This window comes from Dendropsophus ebraccatus, chromosome 3 (assembly GCF_027789765.1).
Source record: "Dendropsophus ebraccatus isolate aDenEbr1 chromosome 3, aDenEbr1.pat, whole genome shotgun sequence".
NCBI lineage: Eukaryota > Metazoa > Chordata > Amphibia > Anura > Hylidae > Dendropsophus > Dendropsophus ebraccatus.
This window is the reverse complement of record NC_091456.1, coordinates 66,337,598-66,353,893: the sequence shown is the minus strand read 5'-3', so window position 1 is coordinate 66,353,893 and position 16,296 is coordinate 66,337,598. Positions and strand designations below refer to the sequence as shown.

The 16,296-nt window shown below is 38.2% G+C and overlaps 1 protein-coding gene across 8 annotated transcripts in view; it reads left to right on the top strand.

Moving 5' to 3' along the window:
* PTPRD (protein tyrosine phosphatase receptor type D) overlaps window positions 1–16,296 on the top strand; it is a 302,382-nt gene that overhangs the window by 103,350 nt on the left and 182,736 nt on the right. For all 8 annotated transcript variants that reach the window (XM_069961955.1, XM_069961952.1, XM_069961957.1 and 5 more), the window contains exon 3: window positions 13,076–13,221. In XM_069961955.1, the coding sequence (XP_069818056.1) occupies window positions 13,076–13,221 (146 nt within the window). The remainder of the gene's footprint in view (window positions 1–13,075; window positions 13,222–16,296) is intronic.

Sequence of the window (16,296 nt, the reverse complement as noted above, 5' to 3'; positions counted from 1 at the left end):
TTTGCACATTGTATATTAATTATGTGTAATAGAGTGTAATAATAGATTGTAATATCCCTGAATTCTATCTGGTTAGCTTAATGCCGACCTGTTATAGCTTTTTCTACCCTATCTAAAATCAGAAAATACTAGTAGGTGAAAAGCTGAGCTCTGTCTATATTGTAAGTCAAACATAGTGTAAACCATAACAGGACTTTAAGGGTGCGATCACATATACAGGATCTGCAGAAGATTTGATGCCATGTTCAGTTATTTAGTTACATTTATACTAAATCCGCTGCCGATGCTGTACGTGTGAATGCACCCTTAAGAGAACCTATCATCTAATACTAAATGTGTATCTAATACTTTACCTTATCCTGGGTCCCACTGCTGTTCCCTCGGGTGCCGCCATCTAAGTGACGTCACTGTGTACAAGCACTGGAACGCACTGTTGAAACGCAAGTGGCGTCACCAAGATGGCGGCGCCCGAGGGAACAGCAGCAGGACACAGGATTAGATAAAGTATTAGATACAGATTGCAATAAATAAGTAGACTTAGGGACAGGTGTAGGGACACTAGATTATACACAGCAATCTTGCGCTGGATTGGTTCTCTAAGGAGACCTTCTTACCTGCCCACAACTTTCTCTATACAAACACTGATACAGATTATCAGCCACCCTGTGTGAGTGGGGTTAGCAGGACTCTCTCCTAGGAGTCTTGGCAGCATTTGGGGCTTATTCCCACACCCCGTATTCCACGGACAGGGAAGCTCTTTAGTGGACCCGTTCCTCACTTGGCATCATGTGTCAATATGATGCAGAGAGTTGGAAAGTGTTTGACTCTTCGTGGCACTGTAATGAAGCAGCTTTGCATCATATTGATACATGATGCCGAGCAGGGAAAGAGTCCACTATAGGGCTTTCCCGTCTGTAGGATCTGTGGTTTATGGGACGTGAGTATAACCTCTTTTCTGCTCTCTGTGGTATGTACACCTCTCCTATAGAAATGTAATACTGACTAAGGAGATGAAGTGACGCCAAGACACTAGTGTGTATATTTCTGAGAATTGTTATATCTCTACAGTATATTTATCCACCATTTATCTCTAGCTACACCGTGTTGAATACTCCAAGTGACATTGCCTGGAACTCTTTTGTCTGACTTCTAGCAGTGCTATGTAAAAAGCCAGTAGTGCTTTGTAATTCTGCAGTTCTTAAATCATGCAGATGGCTCTCTGTTCCAGCGTGCTGTGATATTATGCCCTTGACAATCCTCCAAATCCTGCGCATGGTGGATCCATCAATTGGATGCTGCTAATTTGAATTAGGCACATTATTTTTCTTAATGCCACTTATCTTCTCCAGCGTGGTAATGTGTTACATTAATCGCACTGCAGTTATCTGCGAAGCTTTTCTACTTATCACAGTAATAAAAAGTTGATTTTATTAGTACTATTTTATGAAATCTATTTGATTTGGGCGAATTTGTACACTATAAATATATTACGCATAATAAATAAGAGAACAATAACCATTTTATATAAGAAATAGACATGTGTAGTAATAACCACTAAAATTCCACAGTGAAAATATAAAGGTGTAAATTTCTGCAAAACTAGCTGGCATATATCCTTCTCAGGTGTATGTCAAGCATCTATAGTAGCTCACTATAGTAAATCACTGCTACAAGCCTATGGAAAATACTCGTGCATCCTATAGTGGGGAATTTCATAGGCTTTTGTCAACTAGTCCAGTTCAGGTGATGACCCACTGGCAGATACCAGAAAGAGCTGTACACTATAAGTAATGCACCTCCAAACCATTGTAAATAATAATATAGAGTCATTTTATTATTGCCAAGAAAAAACACAAATATTAAGACGCCAAAAAACCAAAATCATCAAAAACTGCATGGTCACAAAAAACGCATGTTGTGAACACAGTAAAAAACCCTTACCACTCACCACTAACCCTTAGGCCCTGATATTCCTACAACCTGTACGTCTTAAATAATGACTGCATTTAGCAAGCCAACCATGGCAAAAGGACAGTGGGTCCTGGCGCATGGAAGAACACTGGACGCTTATCGCCTCTCTTGGAGGCTTCACTGTTTTCTCGTGACCATGCGGTTTTTGATGACTTTCTTTATATTTGTGATTTTCTTGGCCATAATAAAATGACTCTTATGTACTATTATTTGCAATGTTTGGATGTGAGTATATACAGCTTTTTCTTCTTTTCTTGTGCTCATTTGATTTATGTATACATTACTGCACTCATAGTTGGTACTGCCCATTCCACTATTGGTTTACACCACTGGCAGATGCATTGTTTAGTTCTTCTGAAACAATAATACCAAACATAGACTATGTAAGGGTCAGTTCCCATTTGCTTCGGAAGGTTCTATTGAATCAGTCACATTTGTCGGGAGAAATAGCAGCAAGGACATCAATATAGAACCCCAAAAGATGGCGGTATAAGTCAGCAGGGTTTTTCGTGCTTAGGTGTTGTCCGTTTTTCAGCACAAATGTAAAAATAGCCTTTTAGCTGATTTTTTATTTATTTATTTTTAACAAATATTTTTTCTGTAATCCCTGCCATATAGAACACAAAGTTTCCATATAGAACACACATCAGCGATTTCTAGAGACACAGATGCACAGTCACTTAAGTAAAGATCGCAGTCACTATCATATAATGTTTACTGTACATTAAGAAGAATCCAGACATTTGGAGCGCAACTATTTTCAGCTGTTTATTTGATAAAAGCCCAAATAGATGCACAATAATTAAATGGGAAAATATAGTAAAGCTTACTGTATCCGGACAGTGGGATTTGAATTATTTACCATATCCCTACATTGATGTGACAGGGCCAACTGCGGTCTAGCTTATCAGATAATTAAGTTGCACAAACATGGGAAGTTTCAGAGCTGCAAAGATACAATTAAAATAAAATATCGGAGCACAAATCTGCAGACCTGAGCAAGGAATGTGGATGAGGAAGCGAACCTCATTAAAAATAAAGATATCGCACTGAAACTATAGGCGCGGCGTTAACAAGCTCCCTGAAAACTGCTGGAGTTATTTAGGTGGGCAAGCGTAATGCATTATTGATTCAGCATTATCTCCCTGTTATGTTCTTCATATTTCATTAGGAGCGTTTGTGGAGCATAACCTGTAACACGTCTGTCAAGCTCACCCTTAATTTTTTTGAACAGGGTTATTAAAGCGTGGAATACAAATACAATGTAGTGCCCTTTATGTGGAGAAATGTAAGGGATGTAAAGCTGTAGAAAGCTTTCCACAGAGCTGCCTTTATTAGACCTGGACTCCTACACCCTGAAACAGAGCCTGTATGGCAGTGCATTGAGCCTATATGGATCATGTGGTTAAGAGCCGTACAGCCCTTGTACAGTATATTACACTAATGTCTCACATAAACCTTAAAGGGATACTCCAGGCAGGGGTTATTTTTAGGGTATGGCCGGGCCGCCCCGTTCTCCCGTCCGGCCGCCGCTTCCTGGTCTGAGCTGCAGCTTGAGACGTCACGTCTTAAGCCGCTGCTCAGACCAGGAAGCGGCAGCTGGACGGGGGAACGGGGCGGCGCAATTCGGGACCTGGCACTGGAATCGGGGAGGTTAGTTACCAGTGGCCTCTATTTTCACCCCTTCCCCGGCCATACCCTAAAAATAACCCCCGCCCGGAGTACCCCTTTAACTATAAGGAAATATTCTCACCCAGAAGCCCTTCTTTTTTATTGGAGAGAAAACACCAGTTTTAGAGACCATACTATGACCCCTTACAAAATGCTCCAGATCTCCTGTACATATTCCTTGTCTGGGTGCCTGAACAATCTTATTCTCCAAGAGCAATTAAAAGTCTGTACTATTGTTGAGCAGACTTACCAAACTGTTCGGGTTTGGGAGTGCTCCCCGAACCCAAACCCTTGCCATTTGATTCCCTGCAGCTGAAGGATGCCGCCCTAGAGATACCAGGAAAAGGACTCTCTTTTAGGATTCTGTAGGGCTACATCCAACTTTTCCAGGTGCTAGGAGTCAAATGCAGATCATTTGGGTTCCGAGATCAGGTTTGCCAAACCCTAACAGTTCCACAAATCCCCTTAAGGCTAGTTGGTACAACAAAAGTGAGTTAATGGCCTACATGTGGCTGTGCCATAATTCTGTCCAAAAAGTGGCATATGGTCTTTTCTCCACATTTATTAGGCATTTTAGACATGGAAGCTTTTCCTTACCTGATGAAAGTTGCGACACTGGTATAAACTTACTACACTTCTTCAGGCTTAACATGGTACTATATACCCGAAATATTGCTTAAAAATTATGTGGAGCTTTACTCTTTTGAGACATAAACAATTAATATTGACTGATATGGAACAGTCTAATATGGGTCAGTGTGGACACTACGGCACAGTATGTTGATGACCATGGCAATCAGTTACTGTACCATGTAAATGTCATTAGACCTGTGTTAGTCTTCTCCAGTCTGCACTATAGGTCTAGACTGTGCTGCTAATACTAAGCTGCAAGCCTTCTGATACGGATTAGATGTGCTAATGTTTTAGTTAATGGACATGATCTACTTTCCGTCCCCTTAGTTATTCTGCATGAGATCACTTGTCTGCTCATCTAAGGCCCTGTGCACCTGCCATAAGCTTTGAGAATCAGCCTTACATGTAAAGTCACCAAATAATTCATAGTCTCTCTGAAATCATTAAACTTTGAAAAGGAGCAGTGAGGTGCTTTGATGCCGAATATCCTCTGGTGAGATGACTAAATATGACATGGTTAGGTAGTGTTCCACTGAGACGAAGGGGTGTGCACGTCACAAACCTTTTACATTCAAGAGGCTTTATGTTTTTCATTTACTACTAGATGAAGGATTAGGACTGGATTATCCGGCAAGTCTCTATTTTCATTCAGGTAGATTTAGCCCATCTAGATTACAAACATGTGGAAAATGAAAAGCTTGAAGTCATGGTCACAAGCAGTCATCATATTGTTCCTGTACCTGCCTGTGGTGAAATTCTATTGCCTTAGTTATCATTGGAAAGATGTGATCATGATTGGTGAAGCTTTTTATCATACAACCTGTTATTGAGATCCATGTGGTCACCCTTAGGGTCACATATTGGTATACTCTTTTTTCCATGAAATGAATAACTTCTCTTTTACGTGGTCCAATTGACAAGATAATCTGAATTAAGTGTTGATACCATCTCACTTTTTGGAGTGCTATAGTTTTTAATAAATTGAGTATGTTCCTCCTGCCTGATCTAAGTACCCTAGTGGATGGTATAGAAGAGACATGGGCATACCAGTACTATACCTTCTCTCTACCTACCCCAATGGGGACATATGCAGTAGCTGATCAGAGAGAGTGCGGGTTTCACTGATTTCTAACACAGGTGGGATATGGTGTCTTCTTACTTGTGGTGATTAAAAATGGAAGATGGACCAAATACAACTAGAAATGCCTGTCTACACTGTGCAGTTATGGTGATCAGGTTGAAGTAATGTAAGTTGTCAATGTAAATGCAAGAAAAAAGAAATGATAAAACCAGAGATCCTTTTTTGAAGCATCTGATTCCTTGTGGAAGGATAAACAGGAAAAACAGGACACTAATAGAACTAGAGTATTGTGCGTTATGGTATAAGTGCACTGAGTAAATGTGGCTGATAACTCCACTTGTCCTTGAGCGCTTCTGCTTGGTTCTCCGCCTGTCCCATAGACTCCATTCTGTGCTTGGGTAGATTCAGCTATTCACCCAAAGAATTGACTTGTCAAATCTTTAGGGAGACAGTGGAATCTGCCCAAGCATAGACGAGCGGCGGTATCCGTGCGCCACATTTAGTCAGTGTGCATATACCCTTATCATACCCTGCACCATTGCAAAGTAGCAAAATTGTGCATTTTTTTTGTGCAAGTGTCATTTTGTGCAAAAAGGTTAAGTAAACTCCCACTTTCACAAAACACTGTGTGCTGGTTCTGGGATGGATAAAGTCCCTGAGACATATTGTTTCAGATTATGAAATGATAAGCGTTGAGTTGTGTCGCTGTCTATGCTGTTGGCAGTATAGTTTTTTATTAGTTGTGACATTGGGTCTTTATTATACATGTCTTTCCCCATTCTGATCAATTTCAAGTTTTTTTTTTAATACACTATAAAACATTCCTTAATTTGTTTGCACGTTTCCTTCTGTTAAATATACAGCACCTTGTTACATATTTGGCTCTCTTGCTGCACAACACATTTTCTCCTAGCAGTTGGCTGTGCTTTTGATCTCTTTCTATTTTAGTCTATGACAATGACTAGTGTCTAAACCTTTCCGAATATAGGTTCACACTATTCCGACTTGATCTGATTAGAGCGTGCTCTGAAATGCGTAGGCTAGTATTTCCCTTTTCATGGTAGAAGCTAATTATCAGTCTGGCACCAGCCAATTCTCAGGTACATTGTAAGTGCAGGTTAGGACTGAGCTAAAATGATGGCTTTCATTGATGAGCTGCCGTGCTGCCAATGTGATAAATGATGATTAATAAGTGAGTTAGCAATGGATGCTGCAAATGAATCTTCTCCAGACTTCACTTAGGAGACAGTAAAGTGTGTCATCTGCTGCAGTGGGTAAAACACACTATCTGCATCTACCATCCGCACATATTGAAACCAATCTCAGGTATAGAGAAACTGTTCCTCAACTGACCTGCCAGTAAAAAAAAACCCTATTACACCAAACGATTATTGGCCAATTACCGGCCGTTCTGGACTATAATCGTTTGGTGTAATAGCGCATGTTAAGAGTCCACGATCAGCTGCCATGCACAATGACCGCTGATCGTGGTCTTTTAACATGTTGAAAAATCAATCTTTCTAGCTAATTGTAGTTAACACTCTAATTTCTTAGTGGAGTATGTCAACATGGGTTTAATAAATATCCCCTTTAAGAACTAGGAATCACCCTTTCAGAAACAGTACTTTAGTGCTGCGTAGACATTTCCAGTATTTATGCATAGAGATCTTGTGTAGTCACCCATTAACTGCAGATGGGATTGCAAGACAACAGCCTCAACATACTGGAACTGTGCCCAGCTTTTAAAGACTGATAAATAATTACAGTGGGAAACCTGTGTTACTGAAGTTGCCCTTTAAATATGTACTGCTACAAATAAGCATAGTGCTTTGTGAGTTTTTGGACAGTATCTTTAACCAAAACCCAGGAGAAATACTATTATGGAGAGATCTGCACCTTTTGGTTATGTTCCCACAATACCTTTCTGGCCATTTTACAGCTGTTATTTCATAGTGATGGAAGTAATTGTGCAAATGATGACTGCTATCATGAAATAAAGTATTAATCGCCATTTGGCCAAAAAAGATGTTGTGGGAACATAGCTTTTCTGTGTTTTCTACCCACTCCTGCTTTTGTTTATATATACTATACTAACTACTATATGTGAACATAGTCTATATATGCTATACTATACTAAATACAGTATGCGAACATAGCCTATATATACTATACTAACTACTATATATGAACATAGCCTATATATACTATAATATACTAACTACTATATGTGAACATAGTCTATATATGCTATACTATACTTAATACTATATGTGAACATAGTCTATATATGCTATACTATACTAAATACAGTATGCGAACATAGCCTATATATACTATACTATACTAACTACTATATGCGAACATAGCCTATATATACTATACTATACTAAATACAGTATGCGAACATAGCCTATATATACTATACTATACTAACTACTATATGTGAACATAGCCTATATATACTATACTATACTAACTACTATATGTGAACATAGCCTATATATACTATACTAACTACTATATGTGAACATAGTCTATATATGCTATACTATACTAACTACTATATGTGAACATAGCCTATATATGCTATACTATACTAACTACTATATGTGAACATAGCCTATATATACTATACTATACTAACTACTATATGTGAACATAGTCTATATATGCTATACTAACTACTATATGTGAACATAGTCTATATATGCTATACTATACTAACTACTATATGTGAACATAGCCTATATATGCTATACTATACTAACTACTATATGTGAACATAGCCTATATATACTATACTATACTAACTACTATATGTGAACATAGTCTATATATGCTATACTATACTAACTACTATATGTGAACATAGTCTATATATGCTATACTATACTAAATACTGTATGCGAACATAGCCTTAAAATTATAGTAAAGTTATATGAAGCCTTGCACACATTCGTGAATGACGGCTGTAGTAATATCCATTTCCATTACAATTTGAGTATAATTAGTTATTTGTTAATAGTAATTTCTTGCTAAAATTACAATTAAAATGGAATTTCCCCAATCGGATATGAATACATACATACAAGGTTATGGAAGAAAAAAAAGGTGGTTGTAAAATGTGAGTTTTTCTTTCAGCGTCTTGCTGGCTGATTATCACAGCTGTTCTTGCTTCCCATCAGAGCTCCCACACAAGAAAATGTTATCAAAGTCAGAGTAATATTCTGTTATCCTGTGATTATTTCCATGTATTCCGTATGCAGAACTGTGAAGCTGAATGCAAACAGCAGCTTTCAGAATATGCTTTTTGTTCAGCTCTCCAGTAGATTGCACGCTTTTATAGAAGTGGACACAGTGGCCAACACTGGGAGGCTGTCATAGCCTGTCATGTCGGCCTGTCAGTGGCATGGCTTCCTCATTGATGCCATTCACTCCTGGGAAAGGTTCCCACGTTAATGTCAGGCACTGCTTAATGAAGTGTGCCTTAAAGTTTTTGTTGGCTTGCATGCTACAGTGTGTCTGGGGAAGTTATAAATAGTTGCCGTTAACATTTAGGAATGCCCTTATGTTAATAGGCAAACTCATGACAGTAGTAATTGTGTACGCCACCACCAGAGAGCCGAGCAGCTGTGGTCTGGATGGGAGCAATGGAGTCAGCAAGATTAAATACTGCAGACATTTGTGTCAATTGCTGCTTGTTCATATTATGGGGGGAAATACGAAGGCCTCTGAGCTTTTTATGAGTAAGCAAGTTACTTTTAGCAGCTGTTACGCGACATAGATACACTTTAGATAGATCCCTCTTCCACCATAATAAACCTTACGCAGTCCAGGCAATAGCTGGGATTTGAGTGTATTTGTCATTCTGACTTTGTCACTATATTTTATATCGGTTTACCATAAGACTGGTTTAATGGAATAGATAAAATGGGAAGATAATTCAGAGTCATTTTCATGTCATCATGACAAATGTCGGATTATTTTAGCCATTTGTCAAGGTTTATTGGTTATTGATTATGATAGTCCTATAGTGCACCTATAAATACCTCCAGGACAAGTTCCCTGCCAGCCATATGATTTCCTTTTATAGATTAAGGTATCAATGATTTCCTTTCAAAGCTGAATCTGTGGGCAGAATGGTGTCTGAGACGGTTAGAAGCAGGCCAGAAGACGTAAATCCTGTCACCAAGTGCTCACATAAAGTTGCTGCATCTTCAGAGTCCGCACTGAACTAAGCATATGACATGATGCATTGTGCCTCTAGTGTATTGCAGAGAAGGGAGAGGCATATGTTGTATACTGTTTTTTTTTTTTTTTTTTCTTAATTGGGTTTTCCAGGCAAAGTAGACTGCAGAGCTAACTATAGGCCCCGCTGCTGCTGATCAGCTGTTGGGTACTCACACTAGACAGTAAACGGGGCCAGAAGCAGTTGTCTCTCTTCACTGCGTAGTGGCTGCACCTGGTTACCACAGCTCAGCTGCTCTTCACTTGATTGGGGGCTGAGCTGCAGTTACAGGTCGCCACCACTACACAGTGAGAGAAGACAACTGGTTCCAGCTCTGTTCACTGTGTAGTGCATGTGCCCAACAGCTAATCTGCGGGGGTGCCATATGTCAGCACCCCACCGATCAGTGAATGATTCGCTATCCTCTGGATAGTAAATTGCATAGAAAACCCCTTTATGCACATCTACAGTAAGATGCAATTTAAAGGGTAAGTGCAGCAAAAAAAATAAATAAAAAATATCTATAATTGATTTCTGGTCAATTGAAATCTGGTCTTCCAGTACTTATCAGCTGCTGTATGTCCTGTAGGAAGTGGTATTCTTTCCATTATGGAGAGCAGGAGAGGTTTTCTATAGGGATTTGCTTTTGCTCTGGACAGTTCCTGACAGAGGTGGCAGCAGAGAGCACACAACGTTTTTTTCAGCTCCGTTTAAAATGATGTCCATTATTTTGAGTCAACGGACGTTTTTTGAAGCCTGGCATCCTCTTGAGCAATGACGGGTGTTTGCACATTATCTTAGTTTGGGGTTACTAATTGCCCTTTGGTTGTGTTTTAATTGAAAAATCCATTGAGTTTAATAGTAAAAATGGAGAAAGAACAGTGACAATAGAAGAACTGTGTGTGAACAACTAATACAAAACGCCCGCTATTTGCAAAAAAACGTCCGAAAATAATGGTCATGTTCATTATTTTGCCGTCCGCGGCAAAAACAGCAGTTTTTTAATACATTGTGTGCACAGGATGTCCATCTTCCCATTGACTTCAATTAATAAAAGTAAATTCCAAATTTCTCACATCGGTTGGAAAAAACTTTTTTGCTGAATTACCCCTTTAATTTATAGAATGAACATGTACTACATGTGTATTTAAGGTTATTGACATCTTTAAAAAAGCAATTTTTTAATTCTTGCTTTGTACTTACTGTTGAGCAAAAACACTTTCTATTTTTTTTTTTATCAGTTCTGCCTGGTTTCTCTTGTACAGCTTCTTCAGTTTACCGTGTATGCTACGTTTTCTCTCTTGTGCACTTTACACTCAGCCCATGTTATCCTCCCTGCAGACTGCCTTGTGTCTGCTCTCCTATCTACAGCCTGTGTGAGCTGCTTCAAGCCTCCCCCCCCCACCATTCATTCTTTCTCCCTGTCTCTATTGCTACATCTGAGACAGACAGCAGATGTATTCTTCTTATTAGCTAAATGGTAGTAAATGTAAAGTTTAAGATACAGTCAACTGATGGGTAGCATGCATTGTCCCCACTGTTATGATGTAAGAAATTAACACTATAATGAAGAATGGCAATATATTGTTAGTGCATGTGCCTAACATATATGTTATATTATTCCAGCAAACAAACTGCACAGAAGCTGGCATGATGCTGTTATTGTGCGCAATATCCAGAAACACTTCATCTACAGTGCCGCCTTGAGATTTCTCATTTTAAAACCAATCTTTCCATACACCGTGGCACTTACGATAAGAACGTTTTGATAGATGATGATACTTAGAGCAATGATCAGTTTGCATTTGCAGCAGGAGTGCATAGAAGAAGATTTCATTGTGAAGCAGGTGATATCTTTTCGGCCCTTGAAAACCGATAGAAAGGTTGGATAAAAAAAATAGGCCTAATGTGAACCTGCTGACATAAAGTTGCAAGTGACATTTGATAGCTTGGAAGAGAAAAAGAATGTAGTGTCTGCTATATAGCCAGGTATACATGGTAATGATATGTTATTATTTAGTTTTACACCAGGCGGAATCAAAGTTTATTACCAAAGAATGTCAAAACATCTAAGGCTGTGTTCACACATTGTCAAAATGAAGGCCATTTTTATTGGACAGCTGTCATTTACGGACAAATAACAGTTATTTTCCAACAATGGTCTTTTTAATACAACAGCGGCCACTATTTTCCTTTAAATGACCGTCGTCAGTAAAATATGGCCATCATTTCACGGTGTGTGAACATAGACGTAAGATATATAAAACATCTAAATGTTCCTTTTAGGCATAAAAAAACAAGTTGTCAAGAAAGGCTGTAATACGCGTGTGTAATGTTGGTACTAGGACTGGTGTACCAGTAAAATGTATAGTCATGTTCTATATGCCAGGTTACCTAAAGCAACTAAACTTGTTGTTTTTCTATGTATAGAATAGCTCAGGAAACATGGCTGAAGGTGTAGCCTAGACCAGTTTCTCTGACTGAATTTTAAGTTTGATAGAACTTTATACATCAATATTGGTATGAATATGCCCCTTCCTATGTTTGCTTTCCATATTGATACCAAGGCAGGATAATCCCTTTAGGGCACTACTTCTTGAGGATTGGTCTACTACTCGAATCCCACCACAACCATCCATTTCTTCCATTGTCATGTCTTGACCCTATCTACACCTACATTTAAAATGTTAAACATGCAGTGTGCCAACAAGATGGAAGAGGCAACTTCAAAACTAAGAAACTAATTGAGTTCTTCTGAATGATACCAATATTAGGCCCTAGATTCACTTAGGGATTTTCTTTATTGATTTGGAGGTTAGATTTCATCTTTATTTGAATGTAGATAAAAAAAAACAGGAAATAGTCATATATTAAAACAAAAATCTTCTGTTGCTCAGATATGATCATATACCATACAGACATTCCTAATATATACAACCTTACACAGCAGTGTACCCTGGGAAATTAAATAGGTTACTCTGTAGACCCTACAAACAGCTGCAAGCAGTGAATAACAGTAAACCCTAGTAGTACATGTGCATTTTTCTAATCCTTTATTTTATTGCTGCGTCTTTTCTTCTGACTGTGATGTGACCGCATTACTTTAGTGAGCTTACAGTATGTCATGCTTCATGAATTACTAGGGACACATGTCAAGTTAATACTTCACACTGTAGTCTCTTTCCTTCAATCCACGACATGAAAACGGTAGGGGAACAGTCTCCTGACTAATTGCCTTGTGACGGGAAGTCATCTGGCCGTGGAAATCGCAGTGATTTGTTATTGTTTTTGGTTAAAAGGGACAAGCAGAAAATTAAAAATAAAAAAAATAAAAAATCAGGTTGCTCATTTTACCAACTTTTTGTAACAAAGTTTTATAACAGCAGTGGCTTGTAGAAATCTTGTGGCTATGTATTTCTAGTGTACTATATACACTTTGCTCGTATTTTTTCTCTAAATGTTCTAATTTTTATTTCTCTTTTCTCTTCCAGCTCCGCCAAGGTTTACAAGAAGCCCTGTAGATCAAACAGGAGTATCAGGGGGAGTTGCGTCCTTTATTTGTCAAGCTACCGGAGACCCCAGACCGAAAATAGTTTGGAATAAAAAGGGAAAGAAAGTCAGCAACCAGAGATTTGAGGTATTAGGTCCATTGTTCTGTTCCTCCGACAAAGATTACACTTGCATGGAGTTGTGATGGTGTTGCCAATTTATACCTGGTTCATGATATAAGACTTTCCGCATGACATTGCACTACAGCTCTTTGGAAGTTCTGCTGCAGTTACTATAGAGAGCTCCTGGCTCAATGAGTCGCTAAAACAACCATTAAGCAAATCCAGATGTCTGAATTTCAGCGTTTAACCCAATCTCTATTGATATTTTATGACCCGATACTTCCATGAAAGTCTCATATGCATGTTGATGTGTGCTGTAGTATGTTTCTATGGACTATGACTATCACTATTATAGCTATCACGCTATAAATAGTCTGTGTGTATTCCCAGCCTACGAGGCATTTGCAGCTTATCCACACAAACACACAGATCAATGAAAAACTGATGTACAACAAATAATTTAATGATAGGAAATCCTAGTTTCATGTTTTTCATCAGTCTTTTAGTTATCTCCTTTCTGATCCTACCATTTTACAGTTTATCGATTACATTTCAACCAGAAACTAGTGTTTGATCAATAAAATTTCCATACTATCTGAACTGTAAGATGCCAAATTAGGCTAAGTGCACACAGTGCTTCTAAACTACAGCTAATGTATACACCCTAAAAAACTTCTCATGTACACATTAAAAATATCCACACCCCCTATTCACCTGATAGAGGCCAAAAAAGTGCCCTCCCTCAGGTTGGTATACATTCACTGAATTTTTTTGTTTTTTGTTTTTTTGCCTCCACAGTTTTTAGTTCTTTCATGTTGATTATAGGGTTCTTTTCATGATGACTATATGGAATAGTTTTTAAATATTATTATTATTATTATTATTATTATTATTATTATTATTATTATTATTATTAATAATTTAACCTTTCGGAAAAAAATACAAAAAGACAAACTGAGTTGATGTTGAGTCTCTACACAGTTTCAAAAAACACTAAAATTTGCACAGTTTTACATTCTTCTCATATGGTTCTGCATATGGATGGTGCTCTATATGCAGCGCTGTTCTTCTAATATTGATGTACATTGATGTTCCTGGCTTAGTCATAAAGCTGCAACACGATATCAGCGATTGATATAAACTTGACTGCGTGAGGCATCAATACTAGAGTATACAAGCAATGGATCAAACACATGCTTCTGTAAAGGACCACATAGTCACAACATGTGGTGTCAACCCAACAGGTGGCTGTCAATACTAAGTGGGAGGACAGGTGGCCAGTAAGAGAAAAGAATGTGAAGTGGTGGCACCAATCAATCACTGTCATGCTGACCTAAAAATAGTCCATGGTGGTAAAAAATAAATCACCAGCACAGCCTTCTGTCATAGACAATGGTTTTAGTCTGGTATTTCCTTGGCGTATTATGTATATATATATATATATATATATATATATATATATATATATATATATTGTCTGGGGAATGAAAGTCTATTATCAGCTTGAAGTGTGTGCAATATTCCCTGTCAAAAAGTTTACTACAGTTAGTCAATCTGAAATTGATTTCATATTCACCCAAAAAAATCTTTTACAGCACTGTATAACTAACCTGCAGATTGCCACATGTTTCTACTACTAGATATAGTTAGTTTGAACCTAGGTCAAGTTCCATGACCAGTGTCATCATTGGGTTGTTGCCACTACATATGCCACACGTAGAAGACCCTCACACAACGATAGAAAAGTTAGGCTGGGTTTATACATTTTGCAATGTACTTTTCATCCGTTTTTGCAAAAAAAAGGATGAAAAACGGATGCATTTGTGTGCATCTGTTCTGATACGTTTTTCCATTGACTTTTATTATATCTTAAAAAAAAATCTAAACGCATCCATTTTTTTTAACATACACAAGAATTTGGTCAACCTAATTTTTGTGAACGTTAATAAATAGATGCATTTTGATCCGTTGTTTTTTAATAATGGAACCCAGCCTTAGTGATATTAAATGTTACTGTTGAAGCAAGCATTAGAAGCAATGGCAAGCATTAGGGAATAGGAGTATGGAGTTATAAAATACAGCGAAGTCCCCAAACTTCTATGGTAGAAAGTAATACATTTTGGAATGGTACATTATAATTTGAGTTCTATCTTGTAAAGAGAATAATCTTGCCATCTTATGGAAATAAATAAAGCATTGTGTTTCATTTTAAGTGTAAACGTACATGATCCACTTTATAGAATAGCAACCTGTGAATGACTCAGAAGGCTTCCACAGGCAACAAAACAATGCACTTAGTGCAACAAGAGAATAATATGGCATAACATTGCACTCCATAATATCTTTTTTAGTCTCTGTTCACACTGGTATGATGGTTTCTTTTTTATAGAGGCCATGACAGATCCATCAGATATCAATGTTTTGCTATATAATTGTGAGAATCAATGGAAACTGATGGAAAAGAACTAATAGGAGTGTGCATTAAAGCAAATTTACCATCCGGTACATCGCTTTGGGTTTTTTACCTGAATGGATCGGCGCAGGGAGGCCGGTGGAGTGGTCCTTTGTTTATTCTAATGGAGCGACGTCACAGAGGGGAGGGGAGATCGTCATATTGGGGTGCAGTGGGCCTGCCCCCAATGCTTCATGCCAGGCCGGTGCTTGTTAATAGACCGGCGTTGTGCATGGGAACTGTCTGGCAGTTCAAAAACAGGACCACAGCATCGGCATCCCTGCATCGGTCCTGACCCATTCAGGTAAAAAACTCAAAGCAATGCACCTGATGGTACATTCGCTTTAAGTCTTTCATTACTTTTAGTGAGTTGTAAAACATTGCATATGTGTATAGATAAATACCACTGCATAGGGTTTACTAACGTTACATACAGTGAAACACTACATCAGTGCTGGAACTAGGATTCTGTGTTGGCGTGCTAAAAGGGCTCAGAAAATGAGAATGATCTTCTATCAACACATGGTAAGTTCCTTGTAACCTATATACTCCACAGTGTAACTGCATATTTAACCACTCCTACATACATTTCTTCCAGATTATTGCCATGTCTTGTGAAAAACTTCATGTGCAAAATAGTGACGGATAA